This window comes from Parambassis ranga, chromosome 8, assembly GCF_900634625.1.
Source record: "Parambassis ranga chromosome 8, fParRan2.1, whole genome shotgun sequence".
Classification (NCBI taxonomy): domain Eukaryota; kingdom Metazoa; phylum Chordata; class Actinopteri; family Ambassidae; genus Parambassis; species Parambassis ranga.
In genome coordinates, this window is record NC_041029.1 from 18748815 (window position 1) to 18768794 (window position 19980).

At 44.9% G+C, this 19980-nt stretch overlaps 2 protein-coding genes across 2 annotated transcripts; both read left to right on the plus strand.

The window, feature by feature from the left end:
• The first annotated feature begins 78 nt into the window (after positions 1 to 78).
• Positions 79 to 4805, plus strand: hoxb2a (homeobox B2a). Its single transcript, XM_028411140.1, has 2 exons — positions 79 to 1984; positions 3393 to 4805. The coding sequence occupies exons 1-2, from the start codon at positions 1501 to 1503 to the stop codon at positions 4250 to 4252; spliced, it is 1344 nt and encodes a 447-aa protein (XP_028266941.1). The 5' UTR covers positions 79 to 1500; the 3' UTR covers positions 4253 to 4805.
• A 10220-nt stretch (positions 4806 to 15025) lies between these two features.
• On the plus strand, positions 15026 to 17318 carry LOC114440183 (homeobox protein Hox-B1a-like). The gene is made up of 2 exons (XM_028412488.1): positions 15026 to 15884; positions 16978 to 17318. Exons 1-2 carry the CDS (start codon positions 15026 to 15028, stop codon positions 17316 to 17318), a joined length of 1200 nt encoding a protein of 399 aa, XP_028268289.1.
• Positions 17319 to 19980: the final 2662 nt, after the last annotated feature.

A 19980-nucleotide genomic window follows, 5' to 3' on the forward strand; every position in this document is an offset into this window, starting at 1 on the left:
ATGCGTATTGACTGCGCGTAAAACTAGTTTAAAACAACCTAAAATCGTAGGCCTGAAGGAAAACAGCGAGAGATAGAGGAAGTCAGACCAGAGCTTTTCTTGTTATTTCGGGACAGAGAGGGGCTGCTGTCAGGCTCTTTGCAGAGAGAGAAAGATTGATCACCGCACTTCTTTTTTCCCCCCACTCGGGGCCCTCCCCAAAATATCCTCTGCTAAACTCCCAACTTCTTGATCTTTATAAAAATCTACATGTGCGTCCTGTTGAGTCGCACGGCGAACCCTCACTTACTATTCATATTACCGCTTCTGTATTATTATTTTATTAGACGGAGGGACGTGAGGCCGGCAGCGCGCTCTCCATCTTTTCCAGCTGTATGACGCGACCTCGCTGTGAACTCTCTCTCTCTCTACGTAAACACACGGAACATTTTTAACACACACACGTCTCAGTGCAGAGAGGAGGTCCATGGTATCTTGCAGAAGAACGTTGAAGTCTTAGTAAAGGTTAGCTATTTCAGGGTGAGGTTATATTTAGGCAATTCTCCCCCACACAAACGCACACAGCCTGCTAGCTACCATCAACAGAAGAAGTCTATTAAATACAAAAATCGAGCACTTACACATCAATAGGCTCCCCTTAAATCTAAGCTTCTGTCTGTCTGATCTGTTAGAAGGCAAACTGCTCCATCTGTACTACCGCTGAGTAGAAATCTCCATCATCCTCTCCTCCAGAGCTGCTGCGCCATCTAAAACCCTCTCCAAGTTTTCTGCGCTTAAGTTTGGCGATTTTTTAGCCTCTGTCACACTATGTAAGATTAATGAGCTGAGTGCTGTAAACAGCAGTTTCTCCTGTGAGGGAGACATATTGTAAACGGTGCGGCCAGCTCCTTTCACCAACCGATAACCGTCATTACATCACCCAAAGACTGGAGAAAATGTGCGAGAGATAGTCTATTGTTTGAGCGCATAGGCCTATCACCGGGCCAGGATGCACCGACCTGCCGCCTACACGGCGCACATGGCAACCGGCAGTCTTCTCTTTTCTCCCCCCCAGAATTTACCCCCCGTTAAGACAAAACAATAGCGGTTATCCTGTGATACAGCCTCAGCTTTTGCTGGAAAAATAATAATGCTGCTTCCCACAGACATCGCCGCCGCCAGGCCCGGGCCCCCGATTGGCGGTTTTGGATCACATGACCAGGAATTGGCTGCAATTTCGCCCCATAGTTCTTCAGTTTAGCCTACCCAGGTCCCCATACGCTAGTAATATCACCAATATACACAATTATTATATAGCCACCGCATTTACGCCCCTGCGGCCGGGATCTTACATGCTCGTGCGTTTTTTCTTTCCGTTTTATTTTTTGGAGAAGCCATATTGTGTTGTGTGCGTGTGCGAGCGTGCGTGCGTGCATGTGTTTTGTTTTTTGTTTATTTATTTTGTGGAAGGGATTGTTCAGGGGACTCGCAGTTTGAGGGTGAAACCGGTTTGAGGGAGCTATGAATTTTGAATTTGAGAGGGAGATCGGTTTTATAAACAGCCAGCCGTCCCTAGCAGAGTGCCTGACGTCCTTCCCCGCCGTCCTGGAGTCATTTCAAACTTCATCAATCAAGGAGTCGACAGTAATTCCGCCTCCCTTCGAGCACACCATCCCCAGCCTCAGCCCCTGCACAGCCAGCCAGCCGAGACCGGCTGCTAGGAGCCAGCAGAACCGGAGAACCACCGCCACTAATGGCCTCCAGACGCATCACCGAGCAGCCCAGCAGCCCTGCCCGCCCGGCCAGGCCCCTGCCCCGGCCACGGCCACTCCGACCGGACCGCTGGCCCACGAGTTCCCCTGGATGAAGGAGAAGAAGTCATCCAAGAAGTGTCCCAAACCTGGGAGCAGCTCCAGCGGTGGTGGATCCATCATCCCCCCCGCCTCATCCTCCCCGTCGCCAACCGCCTCTGGGTACGCTTCGACGGGAATAGAGTCACCCACAGGTCGGTATACTGGATGTGTGTTTGTGTACGTGTGTTAAGGCTTGCAGCATGTTTTGTAATTTTCTGTTTACACTATTTTATTTTCGAAATAATCCACCTGTGATTACACACTGCATGGATTAGCTTAGATGACATTGCCGTTTTCTCCCTCAGCGTGTGTGTGTGTGTGTGTGTGTGTATTTTGCAGTGCTGTGTCAACAGGGAAGCCATATCTAGACCACTGCATTATGCTGCAGCGCTTTGCACACTCTTTCATCATGCACCTAAAATTACAGCTATTAACAGAAAGCCTGCTCACTGTCAATTAAAATGATCAATAGGAACAGCCAACTCAGCAGAGCCCAGTGCAAACCCAGCACAGAGCAAGTTCTGCACAATTTAGCGTAAAATCTTTCCAAATGTTTTCTGCCCATGTAAAATTATTCATCATGCGTAAAGACACACAAAGTGGCATTTTCTTCATCATTCTACAGATGATTGCTGCTGCAGGCTGAATCATGCTATTCATTGGGTGATGTGCTTTCAGATCAGTAGCAGCATCATCCTTGTATTATATATTCATAACACAACTGAGACGGTCGCCATATTGGATGGAGGTAGGAAAAATAATGGCGAGGCAAAGCAAGCGTACAAAATATGGTGGGGTGGGGGTTGGGGGCGGTATAAGCTACATCCATACAGGAAGCACAGTGCACACAATCTGATCTTTCTGGGGCTTAGGTCACTTCTGTCTTTCCACCGGCTTCCATAACAATCTGTGCAATTTTCATGTTCCCCCCTCAGCTTTAAAAACATGATCCCACCCCATTCATTTTTGATAGAAATTCTTGTTTTCCTGTTCTCATTCAAAGAGCCATTTAGGGTTTTAGTTATGCTGGCTGACAGATACCGCCACATTCAGTTCACGTCGACATTCCCACATTTCCATACACATTTCCTTCCAGCCCTGTGATTTATTTACGTTCCTCTCTTTACATTTCTGTGATCACACGCTGCAGCCTCACAGCAGGCTCGCTGCTCTCAAGGATTAGGAGAAAAGAGAAACGCACGTTGTCACTGTGATCATCTGTCTTTATCTTTGTTTAGGGTTCCCCTTTATTTTATATTTTTTACAGTCGCCAAATTGTTTGCAGTTACAGTTATGACTGTGGCTGCCACAGTAATTGGAAGGTGTAATTTTTATTAGAGCTCCTTTGTTTTATTACTGCTTTATTACAGACAGAAGTGTCGAGGGGATTTCTGCTCGATGCCGAAGCTATTTCATGTGCAATGAAACTGAAGGTTTTACGCGGCCCTTATGAAGCACATTAGGCTATATTTCGACGAAATAAAATACATATTGAGAAAACGGACAATTAACCATATCAGTTCTCATAACTTCTTTATTTTGTCGGTGTTTTTATTCCAGACCCGAGCCAGGCGGGTCTGGACGGTGGAGGAGCCGGCTCCCGCCGACTGCGCACTGCCTATACGAACACACAGCTGCTGGAGCTGGAAAAAGAGTTCCACTTCAACAAGTACCTATGCCGACCCAGGAGGGTGGAGATCGCCGCTCTTCTGGATCTGACCGAGCGGCAGGTTAAAGTTTGGTTCCAGAACAGGCGGATGAAACACAAGCGACAGACAACACACCACCGGGATGGTAGTGGAGGGAGCCACGAATCCAGCGACCCAGGCGGGTTCGAGCCGCTCGAAGGGGCCGATGCGTCGTCTCCGTACTCAAGCCAGCCGCTGGAAGCTTCTGGCACCGGGGACGCTACATCGGAGGGTGAGCCCGGGGGCGGCAATCCATCTTCGGCCGCTGCTCCCACCGCCTACGCTAATGACAGCGGGGATAATGCACAGCCCACGCCAGAGGAGGGAGGCCGTTTGAGCCTTCCCGAACGCCCACAGCTGCCCGGGGCATCTGGCTCGTCTGACTCTGCTGCGCCTCGCCACTCGCCGCCAACGTTCAGCGCGACGAACTCCACTGACAACCCTGGCCTGATGCAGCTGAACGAGGCTGGGCCCGCGGCAGCAGTACCATCAGACCGGTCATTCCCAGAGCAGCGGGATTCCGCCATCACTCCCACGGCCAATTCTGCAACCCCTGTTGCCGCCTCATCAACATCCTCCGCGCTCCCGGACCTGAACTTCTTTGCCGGGGACGCCTGCCTATCACCCAGCCTGCAGAGCTCCCTGGATAGCCCAGTGGATTTCTCCGAGGAGGACTTCGACCTGTTCACAAGCACACTGTGCACCATTGACCTGCAGCACCTCAACTTCTGAGGCCGAGCCGGTAAAAAATATTCTTATAAAAGGAGCGGACATACAGGCCGGTGTGGACGAACAATCGACGAGGACTCGACAAGGACTTGATAAAAATCTCGTCAACATTCCTGAAACATTTCTGAACATTATGTTGGTTTATATTTTTTTCGTCTTCCTGGTTTTATTTTGAGGCTATAATGTAGTTTAAGAGATGCTGTTTTGATTTTTTTAAAATTTATTTAAACATCGAAAAAGGAAATTGTTTTTTTCCTCGATCGAAACGTTGTGGATTTTTTTCTGCCTTTGTCCAAATTTCAGGTATTTATTGCCTTTCTTGTTTTTGATTTTTTTTTTTATCTGGTAAAAAAAAAACAATTAGGCCTAATCCTTATCGGTGTGTGTGGATTTGTTTTCGTCTGGTCCATTCTGGTGCAGCTTCATGGATCTTTAATAACTTCTCAGGAACTGTTCAGAGTCTCGGTGTGATATGCTGGACTGCTTTCAGAAAATCTTAACTGAAGAATGAATTCTTTCTCTGAACAACACAGGACGAGAGGGAAGCTCTGCTAATGACCCGAGGTTTAGACCCTAGTTTATTTATTGAGATTCTTTAATAGTGAAAATCCAAATTATTTATTGTACATATATTTTCATAGTGGAATAATAATAATAAAAACACAGAAACATTTTCAATGTGCCCCATGTCATTTTGTTTTTATACTCCATGAATTTGGCCAATGTATTCTGTATATTCTGCTAAAACCATACGTGCACTTAAGAAAAACAGCCAGCAAATGATGTCATCATAATGATAATTTTCTGGCAATTTTCTAACAATATTTAATGTTTCTACATATAGCATTTTGTATATTTCTATACAATGTTAAATTACGACATTTAATGTCCAATTTCTTATGTATATTTGAGTTCTAATTTATTGTTATTTATAAATTCAGCCTAAAAAAATCAGTTATTTTTTTATCAAATTAATAATAATAATTATCGAGTGTGTCTGATAGCCTATACTAAAGTGCTTGCCTTTGTCTAATTTTCCCACACTGAGTAGCCTATAGTAAATAGCTATATATAGCCCAATATGCCCCAGTACAGCTCATGTGTTTACACAGAGATAACCCTGACATAAGGGGATAAAAGTGAGATATTCTCCAGGGCTGATAATAGCTGTTTACTTCTATCATGTTAGCCAAGCATTGCTAGCCCTCTGAGCAGGAGCTAACAGTTAGCATAGCATGGCCCTCTACCAGCAGCAGCAGCAGAGGCATCCATCACCCTGTGAGAAAAACCACCTTAATACGGCGCTATAAAGAGTGTGAGAGGCCAGAGGCTAGCAGCAGAGTATCAAGGCTCACCTCCTGTTGGTAGTATGTGTGCGTGGAAGTTAACTGCAGCTTGCCATCTGTCCCATTGTTCAGCTAGCAATGTGAAGCTAACCGTGAGCTAGCACAGCTAGCTCCCGGTGTGTGGATGGATAAGATGCTAACTAGCTGCTCCTCCTCCCACAGAGTCAAAATGGCGCTGAAGACAAAGCAGGATGTGAACAATGAGCAGTGGCAGCCATTACAGGATGACTGGCTCACTGTGACAGGCATGGTGTGTGGTGTGTGTTTGTAAGAGAGAGCGGTGTGTGAGTGAGGGGGGCCACAGCACGTAGAAAAAAGAAACCCAGAGGAATGAGCAGCCTAGTTTTTCCACAAATGATATAACATTATTATTATTATATAATAAATAAAGCAAATATTAAAATTTAACGAGCTATAGGCAAGTTCACATTTTAGTGCGATATTAGGTTTCAGGTGCAAATCTAAAACCAGTTTAATACTGTGTAAAACAACCCTTTCAGTGTTGTTCAGATTAATCTATAGACACACTACACAGGGCATCCTTAACTCTTTAGTTTACGCAACAGGATTGCTGTATTTCGTCAGCAGGACAAAACCAGCTGAGGTCTCTGCATGTGAGCACAAGTCTTACACTGGGTACATGCAGTCCCCATGGGGACCGGAAAACACAATACACAACAACAAACTGTATTATTCCAGTGTGGAAAGCAGTCAGAGAAGACCAGCCAGTGTGCTTGCAGGTGGAGCTGCCTTTCTGTCACCACTGCTGCAACACAATGTTACGCATCGATTCATGTATATAGGTGCTTAATGCTCTTAGTTCTTACAGCTGAGACTCACCCAGCCTGCCCACATGACTACGTTTGGCAAAGCCTCGTAAAAAGTACTCACAGGATGATGATCAAAAGTAAACAAACCACATTAAAATATTAACACAAGATCAAACTACTTAAAACATTTTAAACAAATGTCCATATACAAGCCAACTCTGTGTTAATGAGGAATTTAAAGATAACAGGGTGTCATCATCATGACTCATCACCATGGTAACGAGGAATAGGTTCTGTTTTTTTTTACAAAAACTCTTTCTAAACCTAGCCTTCTATGTTGATGCCTAAACCAATGACTTAAAATGAAAGTGGTGTCAGGAAGGACACATAAAGCACTCGGTGACATGTTTCCACAACCTGATGAACATTATCTCTAATATTAAGCTCAGATTAAAAGTGTATCTTCTATGACACTAGAAACTAGAATGAACAGCAGTCACCTCAACACAGTCTCTCACTCCTGTAACCATCCATCTGAGTGTATCTTGTAGACAAAGAGATTACAGCAGAGTACATCTCTATGCTGGGAGACATATCTCACCTTCTGAGTGCCTGTATGTGTGTGAGGGAGAGTGTGTGTGTGTGTGTGTGTGTGTGTGTGTGTGTGTGTGTGTGTGTTCCAATAATCTCTCTCTCTCCTGGCTGTCACCGCCTGTCGGCCTGCTGCCATGCTGTAATACGCGGACTGCTCCTTTATCTCTTGCATCACCGTCACCATCACTGTTATGATTTCTGCTAGTGTGTGTGTGTGTGTGTGTGTGTGTGTGTGTGAGTGTGTGTGAGAGAGAGAGATATTGCATAACTCAGGCGTGATAGATCACCCACTTAGCAACAGTGGTGAAATATGTGAGAGGTGGATTTTTATCATCCTGGGCGTCAAGAGGAAACTTTATTCTCCACCGTGCAGACTGTCGTACTCCACTGCTCTACAGACCTAACTTGGCTGCTAACACCTACTGCAACCTGCGGGTAAAAGTGATGGGTTTAAATTGAAAAGGAAGCAGCATACATATACAGTTAACCCCTAAGCTCCATAAGACAATAAAATGACAAAATATGGCATCCCTATCCACCAACTTAATGTTGTCAGGACTAAAAAGAATGTAAACAGTGTAGTACCCCATCAGCCCATAACTCACAGCAAGTGTGGCAGTCAGTAGTGGAGAATCCCAGTAATGAAGGAGGAATAACAAATGCACTAATTCAGAGAGCACGTGACCATGTGACTGGAGAAACTAACCATCCCGAAAGTAGCTTGAGTAGACTTTTCCAGCATTGAAACCCTTTTTAGCAAAGGTAGGAACAATGAAACAAAAGAAACATCTCACTCCACAGCCTCTATAAAACTATGCACTCCTACAGCTTCACTGAAGAAGGCTTGCAATAAATGATCCACAAAAATGAGACATTCTGGGGCATGAACAATAAAAAAAAAAAGAAAGAAAGAAAAGAAAGTGCCCCAGGTCTCTGCTCTGAGCCAGAATGGCCCCATGCTGTGACAGAGATCAGGTTTAAGGAGGGGATTCGAGTATCAAAGGGTCACGGCTGAAAAAACAGCACATGTACAGCAAGTCAGTCACTTCATTTGTACTTGTGATATTAATTCTGCTATGTGTGAATGTGTTTATTAGCATGTGCTAAGCTAACTTACCACCATTTCTTTTAGGTGAGCCAAAGGCAGATGATCAATTCTCAGGTCTCTACGGGCTCCCATTGATATACAGGTGTGGTGTGTTTGTGAGAGAGAAGGCTCGACGGCTGTGTCCACACACACAACACAACACTACAGATATTGAGTTGTCAGGTGGCAGCCTTGGAGGAAACACACAAATCACTTTGTGTATGGGCGTGCTGATGCACCAAAGTCCCCACTGTAGTGTCTCTCTAATAGGTCAATAAAGGACCCAGGGACCAACACAGACAATTGTCAGTCAATTCCACTGCACCAATTAACAGGCAGTAAATAGACTGCTGAGTGACCAGTTCAGCCTGCTAACAAGCAGCCATGGACATGTCATTAAAAGCTATCTAAGAAAACCCACACGGTGTGAAGGCAACTAAATGCAGCTCATATAGGAAAGGGCCCAATACTGGGCATTCTGGGTCGGCATCGTCGTCTTTCAGAGCCGACAGGTCGCTACAAGGTGTCATTTCCTCTTTTCTCATTAACAACTCAACAGTTTCTCTGAGCTTTCAAAATATGACTTGGAGGTTCAGAAGTTCAAAACAACATGGAGAGATCCTACCTATGGGCCAAACCACACACATGGACCCCCGGGCTTTGGTCTACATCCACATTGAGATCAGGTGTATTGTAAAACGTGTTCACAGCAGACATCTCGGTTTCTTACTATAAATACCCCACTGCACCATGAAACTGCTATTGTCAAGGCGGTTTCTCATTTCTCCTCCCACAGCAAACTACATCCAGATAACAGTTACCTCATAAGAAGGATGCTTTTTAAAGATAAACAAGAAAAAGATGCATTTTTGTCCCTTTAACTTCTGGGTTACAGTGGTACTGCCACCACCTGTTTGTTAGTGATATGACAGGTTGTAAAGATGTGGGTTTTTTCCCCCACATATGAAGCCCAGCCATTTTCAGATTTACTCACTAGGCACAGAAATTCAAATATTCATAGAAAATATAGAAATAATAACAGTATGTAAATGTGGAATAAATAAAAACAAAGGTAAATACATTTCAAGATAATAATATAATGGATTTTGATTTAACGGCATGTTTGTTTCACTTCTGACAGTCCTGGGTCCGTTAACAGGATTCTATAAGAAGCCTGGAAAAACAGCAAATATTCACGTAGTTGGTTGTAGTACAGCCGAACACTCCAACTTGATGCGTCCTGTTTAATCGCATTTGCAGATTTATTTAATTTAACCGGATGATATCAAAACGCAGTGAAGGCGGAAAAAAGTTGACTCTGCTACCCCGACACTTTGGTTCTCCTTCCGCTGAAATGTGTGTAAATGTTATTAATAACGCTTAATAAATGCTGTTAAGTGTCTGAATGTGTGGTTCAGGTTTCAGAGATAATGCAGCTATAGCAGCAGTCTCCTCTCTCGTTCACTCTTTCTATATCATCTTTCATGAATTTCAGAAAGCCCCTCAAATCAAAACACACACACACTTTTCCAGGAATACTGGAGCATAGCTTCCTGGTTCTGGACCCATCTGATATGACTTAAAAGAGACAGGCAAAGACTGAAAGCAGGCCAGGAAACTATCTGAACAACTTGCTGAATGTCTTTAAACTAATAACCACCAATAGCACACTGTTCTGTTTTCTAATTCTAACTACCAGCTGGCCCTGATTTAGGGCAGTGATGCATTCCTGTGGACATCACATACATGCATGCATTCCACACAGTCAGTTCAGATAGTCTGAGTTGATGTGGGACAGAGCTGATAGTCAGATTCCATGCCTGACCTGAGGCAAGATAGGACTTTCAGGTCATGACCTCATGGCTCGAGGCCCTGAGTCCCATGCAGACAGATAATGTATGATACACCAGACCAGAAAAACCATAAAACTAATAAAGAGTGGTAAATGTAACCAACGTATAATACCATCCACATCTGCATTCCAAAATGAGTTAGGAAAGAAGAAGAAAGAGTTAAAGCAGCACAGAGGAGGGGAGCATAAGAACAACAGAAAGGTAAGAATCCGCATAAACAATGTCCCCCTGGGATGATTAAAGTATTTCTGATTCTGATTCTGTGTACGTACACAATCCACAGTTGGTGCACTGTCTACCGTCAGCAGATCAGACCCTGATGAGCATCTCCAACGCAACAAAGTTGCATGCCTCTTACATCATATAAAACAAGAAGCAGTAGCATATTCATCCATTTCTCATAATTACATTCACATAAATCAGCTGCCACTAAAAGAGACACTTGCCTGGAGTGACTTCACATTACAGATGATATCCAAGATGTTCACTCACCAGCCATTTATTGATGTCAGCAATGGGATGTTTGGAGCAGATCTGGTCTTGACCGTGGATGTATTAAAGCTGCACCACCACTTGTAGAGTCCGGAGCCTGCAGAGGGCGGTGAAGGAAGAGACACTTTCATTTAACCTTACGCATAATTAAGAATATGTTTTGGTGAGAATCCACAGATAATATGCATATCAATAGGTATTTTTTTAATCTTAGGAAAATACAGAATAAGGAACACATACATCATAACATCATACATCATCATAAAACCATACTTCTTATCCATTAGTTCAGCTTGACTTATTACATTACCATAAGCTTTGCATAAATCATAAGGACCTGCAGGTCTTTACTGATGCTGTTAGGCCAAATAATCTGATGCTAGCTTTGTGTTAGCCTTCCCCAACCAGACCAGACCATGCTGTTCTCTGCCACAGAGGCTTATACACCTGTGTCCACCTGTGTTCTCTGTGTCCTCGGAGAAGCTGGGATACCTCACACACAGGCTGTCCTATCTCTTTGGTCACACTCCCTCCTGAAATCACCTGCTGAACGCCTGCTGGCCCACTGAACACATCACGCCTGCTCACTACAAGCTTCACTGGCCGCCTCTCCCACAACTGAACCAAAACTTCTTTTTATCCACAAATCCTTCTTCAACCAGCCCCCTCCTTCCTCAATAAGCCTGTCCACACCACTGGACCCAGGGTGATAGAGCATTCTGTGTGTTCCCGCTCTGGAACTCAGAGATTGCACTGATCTGACCATCACACCTCAGAAATGATGAGCACTCCTCAGCTGGTTATTTAATACATCTGAAGTGTTGCTCAGGCCCTGCACGAGGCTACCGCTGAACAGACAGCTCTTCATCCATGAGGGCCTAACCCTCTGCAGCCTTATTCCAATAATATCCTTCTACTAGCTCTGTGATCCATCCTGTAGCGTACACAGGGTGAGACACAAGCACGGCCACGTCTGTACAATTAACCATTAAATCAATCAAGAAATAAAAAGTGCTGTAGAATTTTATCTGGAATATGCCTGAGACAAAACGGAGGTAATCCTCAATAATCCTCTGCACACTCACTTAGAAACTAAATGCCTTATAAACATCATGCTGCTGCTGTCTGCGGGGAGGCTGATTAACCCTTGCAGGCCTGAAGGCCCATCCTGAGGCCCAGTGTGGCCCACAGCGCAGGCAGAGAAGCCACGTTGACAAAAAACGCACATAAATACGTTCAAAGCTTCGCAACAAGCCATTATTTCTTGGATTGTCACGTTATATAACTTTGCTGTAGGCCTGGGTCTTACCTGTATGTCCAACCAGGGCCGCCACAAATTAGCATTCGAAGCGGAAGTGAAGGCCGCAGGTGTATTTTTCACTTCAGTCAGATAAAGAGACCTGACGGCGGCAAACTGGCGCAAAACTCAAACTCTAACATATAAAACCTGCGCAAAAGGTGCTTAGCCAGCACAGTAACCGGCGTACATCTTACTCTCATTGTTTTATGCTAGTTTATTGTATTCACTCAGTACTGTTCAGGTTGGTTGCAGCGCCGCCATGTGTTTGTCACTTGTAAAAGATTCCCGCAAGTTTCCGGCCATTTTTATTTCCGCTTCGTTAGTTCCAGGGCGGGGCCGTGTGCTGAGCTGTGGCGGACCAGCCCTCTGAAGACGGCTCTCTTCCTGTCTTCTTCAGTTAGTATGGGTATAAATATATACTTTATATGTAGCTATATGTTAGTTTAGTTTATTTAATTTGTTAGTAGTATTATTAGTTTAATAATTTGTTTTATTTTTATTTATTTATTTATTTTAGTTTGTTCTCTTCAGTACTAACCCGTAATGATTGTGTTACTGGATGCTTGAATTTCCCTCAGTCTATCTATCTATCTATCTATCTATCTATCTATCTATCTATCTATCTATCTATCTATCTGTCTATCTATCTATCTATCTATCTATCTATCTATCTATCTATCTATCTATCTGTCTATCTGTCTATACTGATATACTGATGATGTCTGTTTTCTGGAACAGGTCAGTCTTGTTATGTGAGCTCCTGCCTCAGATGAAGGTAATCACGTTCATGTGTACAAAGCTGGTCAGTTCACCTTGTCAGCATTGAATCATAAGTCAAATATCTACAACAATTCAGCCTCATTTATCAGATTACAACCTGCTCAGCTTGTTGAGTTGTCATCTAAATATGCCTCCTCCCACTGCCCTCATTCCTTTTCCTTTGCAGACTCACATGTAGCATTTGCATATTAAGAGCTTTTTACTATGAAAGCAAAATGGAGGTGAAACCACATCTTATTAAAGTTTTCTTGCATCAGACAAAGGCCTCATGATCAGATGTCATCATACTGTGTCCTGGTGTACAAAACCTAAATATACATTGAAGTATAGTTACTGAACTGAATGAATACATAAATGTTAAAGATGTGGACACAGTTAAATTTGACCTGTTGACCTCTTCCTCTCTCCTGTAGTGTCTCCACTACCCAGACAGCCGCGTGGGTGTCATTTAATCTTCTTCTTCTTGTCCCAGTCTGTTCCTGCAGACTTCCTGCCCACTCCTTCTGCCTCTCTCTCCTTTCAATCCCTCACTGATGATTAACCTCCCTCCTTGTCGCTCGCCCACGCCGCTCGTCCTGATTTCGTCCTGTGTGTGGCAGGACGGCAGTGCGTCTGCTGTCAGGCTCCTTCACAGGCGCTCTGGAGGGAAGAAATTGATGATGGGTTCATTGGAGGCAGAAATAATGGAAGGTAATGAGTAACAGGAAGACGAACACACACTCCATGAGCAAACATTTCATACAAACCAAAGAGATTTCCTTTTGTCCTTTTTGCCCTAAACAAACATGAAATATCTGTTTAAAAACACTTTTAAACTCTGTCCACAGTTGCAGGCCATAGTTTCACACACACACACTCTGAACGCTGTGTTGTCCTCCCAGCTTCCTCTCCCGCTGGACCAGCAGGGCTCGGCCGCCCAGAAGGCCTCCTGTCTGCCTTAACCTCATTTCTGTAACAGATCAGCTCGTTCATTCAATTAGCACACACGAGCACACGAGCACATTCACCCATCAGAAATCTATGGCTTCCCAATCCAATTGTTGAAAAGTGAACTGACTCCCAAAAGTCTACCCCTGCGATCGGGGATGTTTGATCGATAGGAACCTTTGGGTCCTCGAAGAGATTTCCTCCATCCTGTAGGGAGAATGTGCAAAAAGCAGATAAAGATAAATCAATAATCTTTAGAGTGTTGGTGAGGGAGGGTGGAGCTGGAGCAGAAAAAGTTGACAAAAGCTGATGAAATATGCAACAAATTTCAGCCAAGGATGGTTTGTGGACAGGCGACGTTCAGTCAGTGAATCGGTGGTATTAAAGTGGGCTTGATTAATCTACAATCTACACTTCCTGTTTTACTTGTGTGTACTTGCTGCCACAACGTCTCTGCAAAATATCCCTTAGACCTGAATTCAGGTTTTTATTTCAGCCACAGATCTGATAAAGTACAAAAGCTTTGGCCTTTACAGCCTGCAGGCTGCTAACTCTGTAATCCCTCCAGATTAAACAGCACCAACAGAAACTCTGGACAAAACTAAGGAACTAATCCCTTCAGTTTACACTTTTACTGTAGCACTAAAACAGGTAGAGCAGTTATATTATAGCACTTTTGAAAACCTTACGCAGCCTTGTTGTGAGAACATGAAAACGAGTCTCGGTGGAACCAGGTCTGTGTGTTGTTTCGGGGAGCAGGTCTGGAGGCTGCAGGCCCGGCTCACAGCTCCTCTTTTATTCTCGCTGCTCTCTGTGCTCTGACAGATCCGTGCTGATATCAGATTGATGGGCCGGTTTGATTGAAGTCTCTTTGTCGTGCTAATGTCACGGCGAGTGATGGATGAGGCGCGCGCGCGGATACAAATGTACGTGCACACGCAAACTCCACTCCTGATCCAAAAGGAGGGACCCCCCCCCCTCCCCTCCTCCTGTAACGCACACACTATAACACGCACTGGTTCCCTCGCTCCCGGGACCAGCTGACAAACTTCTGGCCTCCGGTCACTATAGGCGACAAGCCACGTGACCCACGGCAGAGGTAGGAACACAAGTGACACGGGAGAGAGAGAGAGAGACAGAGAGAGAGAGACAGAGAGAGGGAAGTGAAGAATGTTTAGGAGATCCTGAAGGAGGACGCAGTGTGACCTGTGTGGAGGGGGAGAGGTGACTCGGCTTTTTTCCTCTCGCGTTGTTTTACCACTGTCATCAATGAGTCCACAGGTTGAGTTATTGACAGCGTAAGGCCTTCACACACACAGACACACACAGAGACACACAGCGTCACACACACAGCAGAGCACATTATTCATGTGTGTCTCGGCTCCGGGGACGCGCAGCCTCCACTTTCTTGTCCTCCACATTGGAACTTTTTCAGGTTTATGTTCTTTCGCCTTAAACGTTTCATTTGTTCCTCTGATTTGAGCTCATCCAGCAGAGGAAACTGCTTTAAATGGATTTTTTTTATTTTTATTTTTAACTGAATTCCATTAACTCCGTCCCGGGACGTGCTTCTAGCTAATAATTAGCCTCGGTCACTGTGTTGAGTCCCACGGTGCTTCAGCTCTGCATGGACAACATGAACTCCTTTGTGGAATACTCCATCTGTAACCGACCGGGGACTGGACCGGCCTATACTGCGCCTAAATCTGGATACCACCACCACCATCACCTCCATCACCACCCCCTCCCTCTGGATCAGCATCAGGGATTCCCCGTGACCTCCGGCGCCTTCCATACGAGCTTCACCGGCTCCACTGTTTCCGGGACTAGGAGTGATAGCAGTGCAGAGGGCGCGGGCTGCACCATGGACGGAAGGATGTACGGGAGCACCGGAGCAGACCCGGTTAGTGCAGGGGCGCACGGGACCACAGCAGCGAGCCAGCAGCAGCAGCAGCAGCAGCAGCATCCTCATCATCATCACGAACAGCAACAGCATCAGCACAACGGCTACCATCAACACCCACACCTCCATCAGAACCAAAGCTTACAGAGCGGAATATTGTCATCTTATAATAACAGCAATGGCGGAAACACTGGGGCCTATTCAGCCCAGTGCGCAACGAACTCTGACTATGCTGCAGGCCCACCCAACTCCGTCCACCCGCAGTATTTCATGGAGGAGTCTGTGGCCTCCACCTACTATCATCAATCAACCTTCCCCAGCTCGGCCCCCACCGTCGGCCCCAGCTATGGCGCTCTTGCCGGGGCCTACTGCGGGCCTCAAGGCGCTCTAGCCGGGTCACACTACCCACAGCAGATCGGTGGGGGTCTGGACGCAACGGGCTACCTGGGGCTTCCACACGGGGGAGGCTATGGGGAGCTGCCCGCATCCCAGGAGCGAGGGAGAGGAGACGAGGAGGGCCAGCAGGCCGGGCAGGGGCAGACCTTCGACTGGATGAAGGTGAAGAGGAATCCGCCAAAGACAGGTGAGGGAGAACTGGGCGATTCAATCCAGGTCTGTGCTGTATGAAAACGTGAAGAAATTGTTATCGTGAATTTTCGTTATGGATTTCTGAGGTTTCCATTCTACAGGCGCCCATCGAGAAGCTGGAGGCAGAGCCTGCAGACAAAAGCTGAAAAACATCAGTCAATGAGGAAATAATCACTGTGTGGCAGGAAAATGTCCCTTTGACTTGTGTTGACCTAAAAACGCAGTGATTCATATTACGTATTTTACAGATCGTCTGTCGCAGTTTGGGTTCTCTGGGTGCAGATGTCTTTCTCATGTAAATCTCACACACTTTCCGTTTGTTCTTTGTTTCCCCTTTCGTTCTGAAATCTGCAGTTTAACTCAAACATAATTTTGCTACAAAAACAAAATGACTCGCTTGTGTGCAGTGTGTTCAGATACTGGTGTAAAAACATTTTTTTGGTTTATTCTCATCTTTTTTTCTCACAAAAACAAACACGATTTTTTTTCAGGCGTTGGTTTTACTCAACCAAAGACAGAAAAAACAACTCTTCCATAACAAAACGAATCTTTTCAATAGACAGAAAAAGGGAAAAAATAATAATTATAGATTTCTTTGGATTTACGGTCACAGGCTACACATTGCTGCTCTGCATGAGGAATATCAAACCACGGCTTTCTAATTACAGCACAAATTCAACAGCTCTCATTTTGAATCGAGTGTGTTTTATGTGTTTAAAATAATTGTGCAGACATGTCTGAGGACGAGAGCAGGCCTCTCTCTCTCTCTCTCTCTCTCTGTTAATGGAAACAGCAGACGGGTTATTTCTCCCTAAGTCTGTCTTGCTCTGTTATCTTTTAAAGCAACTCCTCCCATCACCATCAACACCGCCTCATTGTCTTTACTTCCATGTGTTCCCACCCTCCTTCCCTTTTAACAATATGTCAGCAGCAAAATCATGCCATTAAAATACATTTTTTCATGTATTTGTCGCGTTAACACGAAGGAATGCGCCTCTTATGAATCTGAAGGCTTGTGAATCACAGCAGGTCTGTAACAGCTTCTCTCCCCCCTCTCCCCCTCTCTCCCCCTCTCTCCCTCCACCCAGTCAAAGCGTCAGACTTCGGCCTCGCGGGTGCCCACAACAACGCCATACGCACCAACTTCAGCACGCGGCAGCTGACGGAGCTGGAGAAGGAGTTCCACTTCAGCAAGTACCTGACGCGTGCGCGGCGCGTGGAGATCGCGGCCACGCTCGAGCTCAACGAAACCCAGGTGAAGATCTGGTTCCAGAACCGGCGCATGAAGCAGAAGAAGCGCGAGCGTGAGGGAGCTTCCGCCACCGCGCGCCCCGCTTCCTCCGGCACCGGGTTCAGCAAAGAGCTGGAGGACACCGACCACTCTTCCGCGTCTACGTCACCAGGCGCGTCGCCGAGTTCGGAGACGTAGTCTGGACGGGTGATTGGTGACGTGCAGTGTTGAGGCACTGCTTGATTAAGCATTTCTACTCATGTAAGACACAGAAGAAAAACTGATGGACATCCTGCATCACCTGCTCTGGCTGCTGATTTCCCAGAATCCTTTGGGGTAGTCCCCCTATTCAATGAGTCGGAAAAGGATGGAGTGCCAAATTGTACTGTACCTCACTAAAATGGTTCCCAAGGTGGGGTTCATGACCCTACATTGGGTCACAAGATGGTCTAAACTGGTCTATTTCCTGAGGTTTCTACCTGTGTAATGTCCGCCCATAATTTAAAGGTGCAGTGTCACTGTTTCTGACGAATTGCACCACATCAACTTATCCATGTTTCCCTGACTAAGCAGCTAAAACATGTTGCCGATATTTATTGATAAAAACCTCATCAGTCCTAACGTTTACATGCCCATAATTTCCATCAGTGACCGATAACGCTGCGGCCTATTGAAGGACAGGCTGTGGTGGATGGTGATAGGATGCACTTTGGCATCTTGACATGATGTCTGAATTATAGGGCTTGGCTGGTTTTTGGGCTCGATAAAAGAATTTCTGGTGATCTTTTGTAATAAAAACAGTAAGTTAAGGTAGTTTGTAGTGTTTCTGTCATAGCTGATACTTTCCAAATTAAAAGGAGTGACTTGTAGATTTAGCTATTATCATAAAACTTAAAGTCACCTGGAAGCCTTCATGATTAATACAGGGAAACTGTGGTCCATGTGACCCGTGTACCAGTCTGAGCCTTATCTTAGGAACACAGGGAGCCACTGGTGGCAAAACACACTTGTAGCTATTTTTGTTGTATTGTTATTATTTTTGTTTATTTTAGGCGATGTTGTGTGGATGTTTTATTGATGCGCAGCTCTGGCCTTTGCACTAGGTGACTACAGGGTACTGTTTCCTGACTGGAGCTCGAGAACGTTCGGTTCCTTCAGGTTTGATGAGGCTAGTTAGACTCAGGTTCATTTGGAGTGTGACAGTGAGCGTGCACAGGAGAGACGTGACTGAACTACTGAACTGAGGAAAAGAGAAGGGGTGGGGGTTGTATTGTAGTGCCTGTCTCTTCCCCTTAAGAGTAAATTATTGAATGAATTTTATGTTATTGATTATGGGAAAAAGACTGTTTTCCTCACAGTGACACTTTTCTGTTACTGCTGAAGGCCATTTTGAAAACCTGACAAAAATACTTGAGATAAATCTTTTTTTATACTTAAATCAGAATCAATGAAACATGTCCTGGAGTGATATTGTTGGGTGTAACGTTGGCCTGTACTGTAAACCCGTTGATGATGATGTGTTGTTTTTAAATGAGAGCAGACCGACTGAGTTTTATTAGTTCTGCTGCCTTAAAGACTCCCAATCATGTTCCGCTCTGTCTTTTTCTATGTTAAACTACCTCAAATAAATCTTCTTCTGTCAATACACAGATCCTTTTTTCCTTCTAATGATCAGGATATACATGAATTTATACAGACTGATACCGGTGTTTGTTTCTATAATAGCAGTGCAAAAAACAACAAAAAATAAATGTGAATTTCTCACTATTAAATCTCATGATTAAGTGTAGTTTAACTGTAAATGCATGTTTGAGCAGCTGTTTTTTTATAGGCTATACAAAATGTTGACAAAGGTGGACCTTTAACTCACACAGAGGTCACTTGGAAAATAGTCCCCAACAGTCCCAGGGATGCTGCAGAGCATATGTGTGATATGAATCATGCAAATGTATTCTGTGCCCAGGACACACAGAGCTTCATGCATTTCAATAGCAGTCAGGCCTCTCACATTCACGGGCTGCGTGGCCTCCGGTTGACCCTCACACACATACAGGCAGGGCTACAGTGAGGAATGTAACGGGACTTTCCGGGTGGCTTGCCAACCTGTTGACCTTTGGAGAGCCTCTGGGATATCTAAACATGTAAACACACTCCTCCTCCTCCTGCTCATCTTCATCTCCTTCTCCCCTCTCCTGGTCCAAAGATGCCTGTCCCTGGAGCCTGGGTGGCAAGCTCAGTCATCACCTCATCACACACGTAAATACACACACACACACACACACACACACAGTCACGCCCACCACAGATCCTCTTCCATAGTCACAACTCATCAAATGCCAGCGGTTTCTTGACTTTACAGACTTAGCATCTCAGGTTATCAACTGCATTGCACCATTGATATTGACACTATAATGCTAAATCACTGGCGTCCCTTTAATGGCACAGATCTATCATCTGTTGCTCTATAAATCCAGACTATCTTCTGTTTGAAAGTGTTTATGCAAAAGATGTTTTCATATTAAAAATTAAGCTGACACAAAATAAATGTAAACAGCAACAATGAGCAATGAGAGCCAGATTTCAGAAGGCTGTCAGAATCAGAACCAGAATCAGAACCAGAACCAGCATCAGGATTACTTGAAAAATTCTGTCTAAGGACTGCTTGAGCTGTCCAGAATGGGTTATAATTATAACAAAAATAATACATTTGTCCAGTTACTTAGATTTAAAAAGTGGTTGATGAAACCAAAACATTTGAGAGACGACTTTACTTTACTTTACTTTATAGAGTGTACAGGTCATGTAAGGACAGAAACGCTCTAAAGTTATGTGTTAGTGTCGCCAAGCTCTAAACTTAATC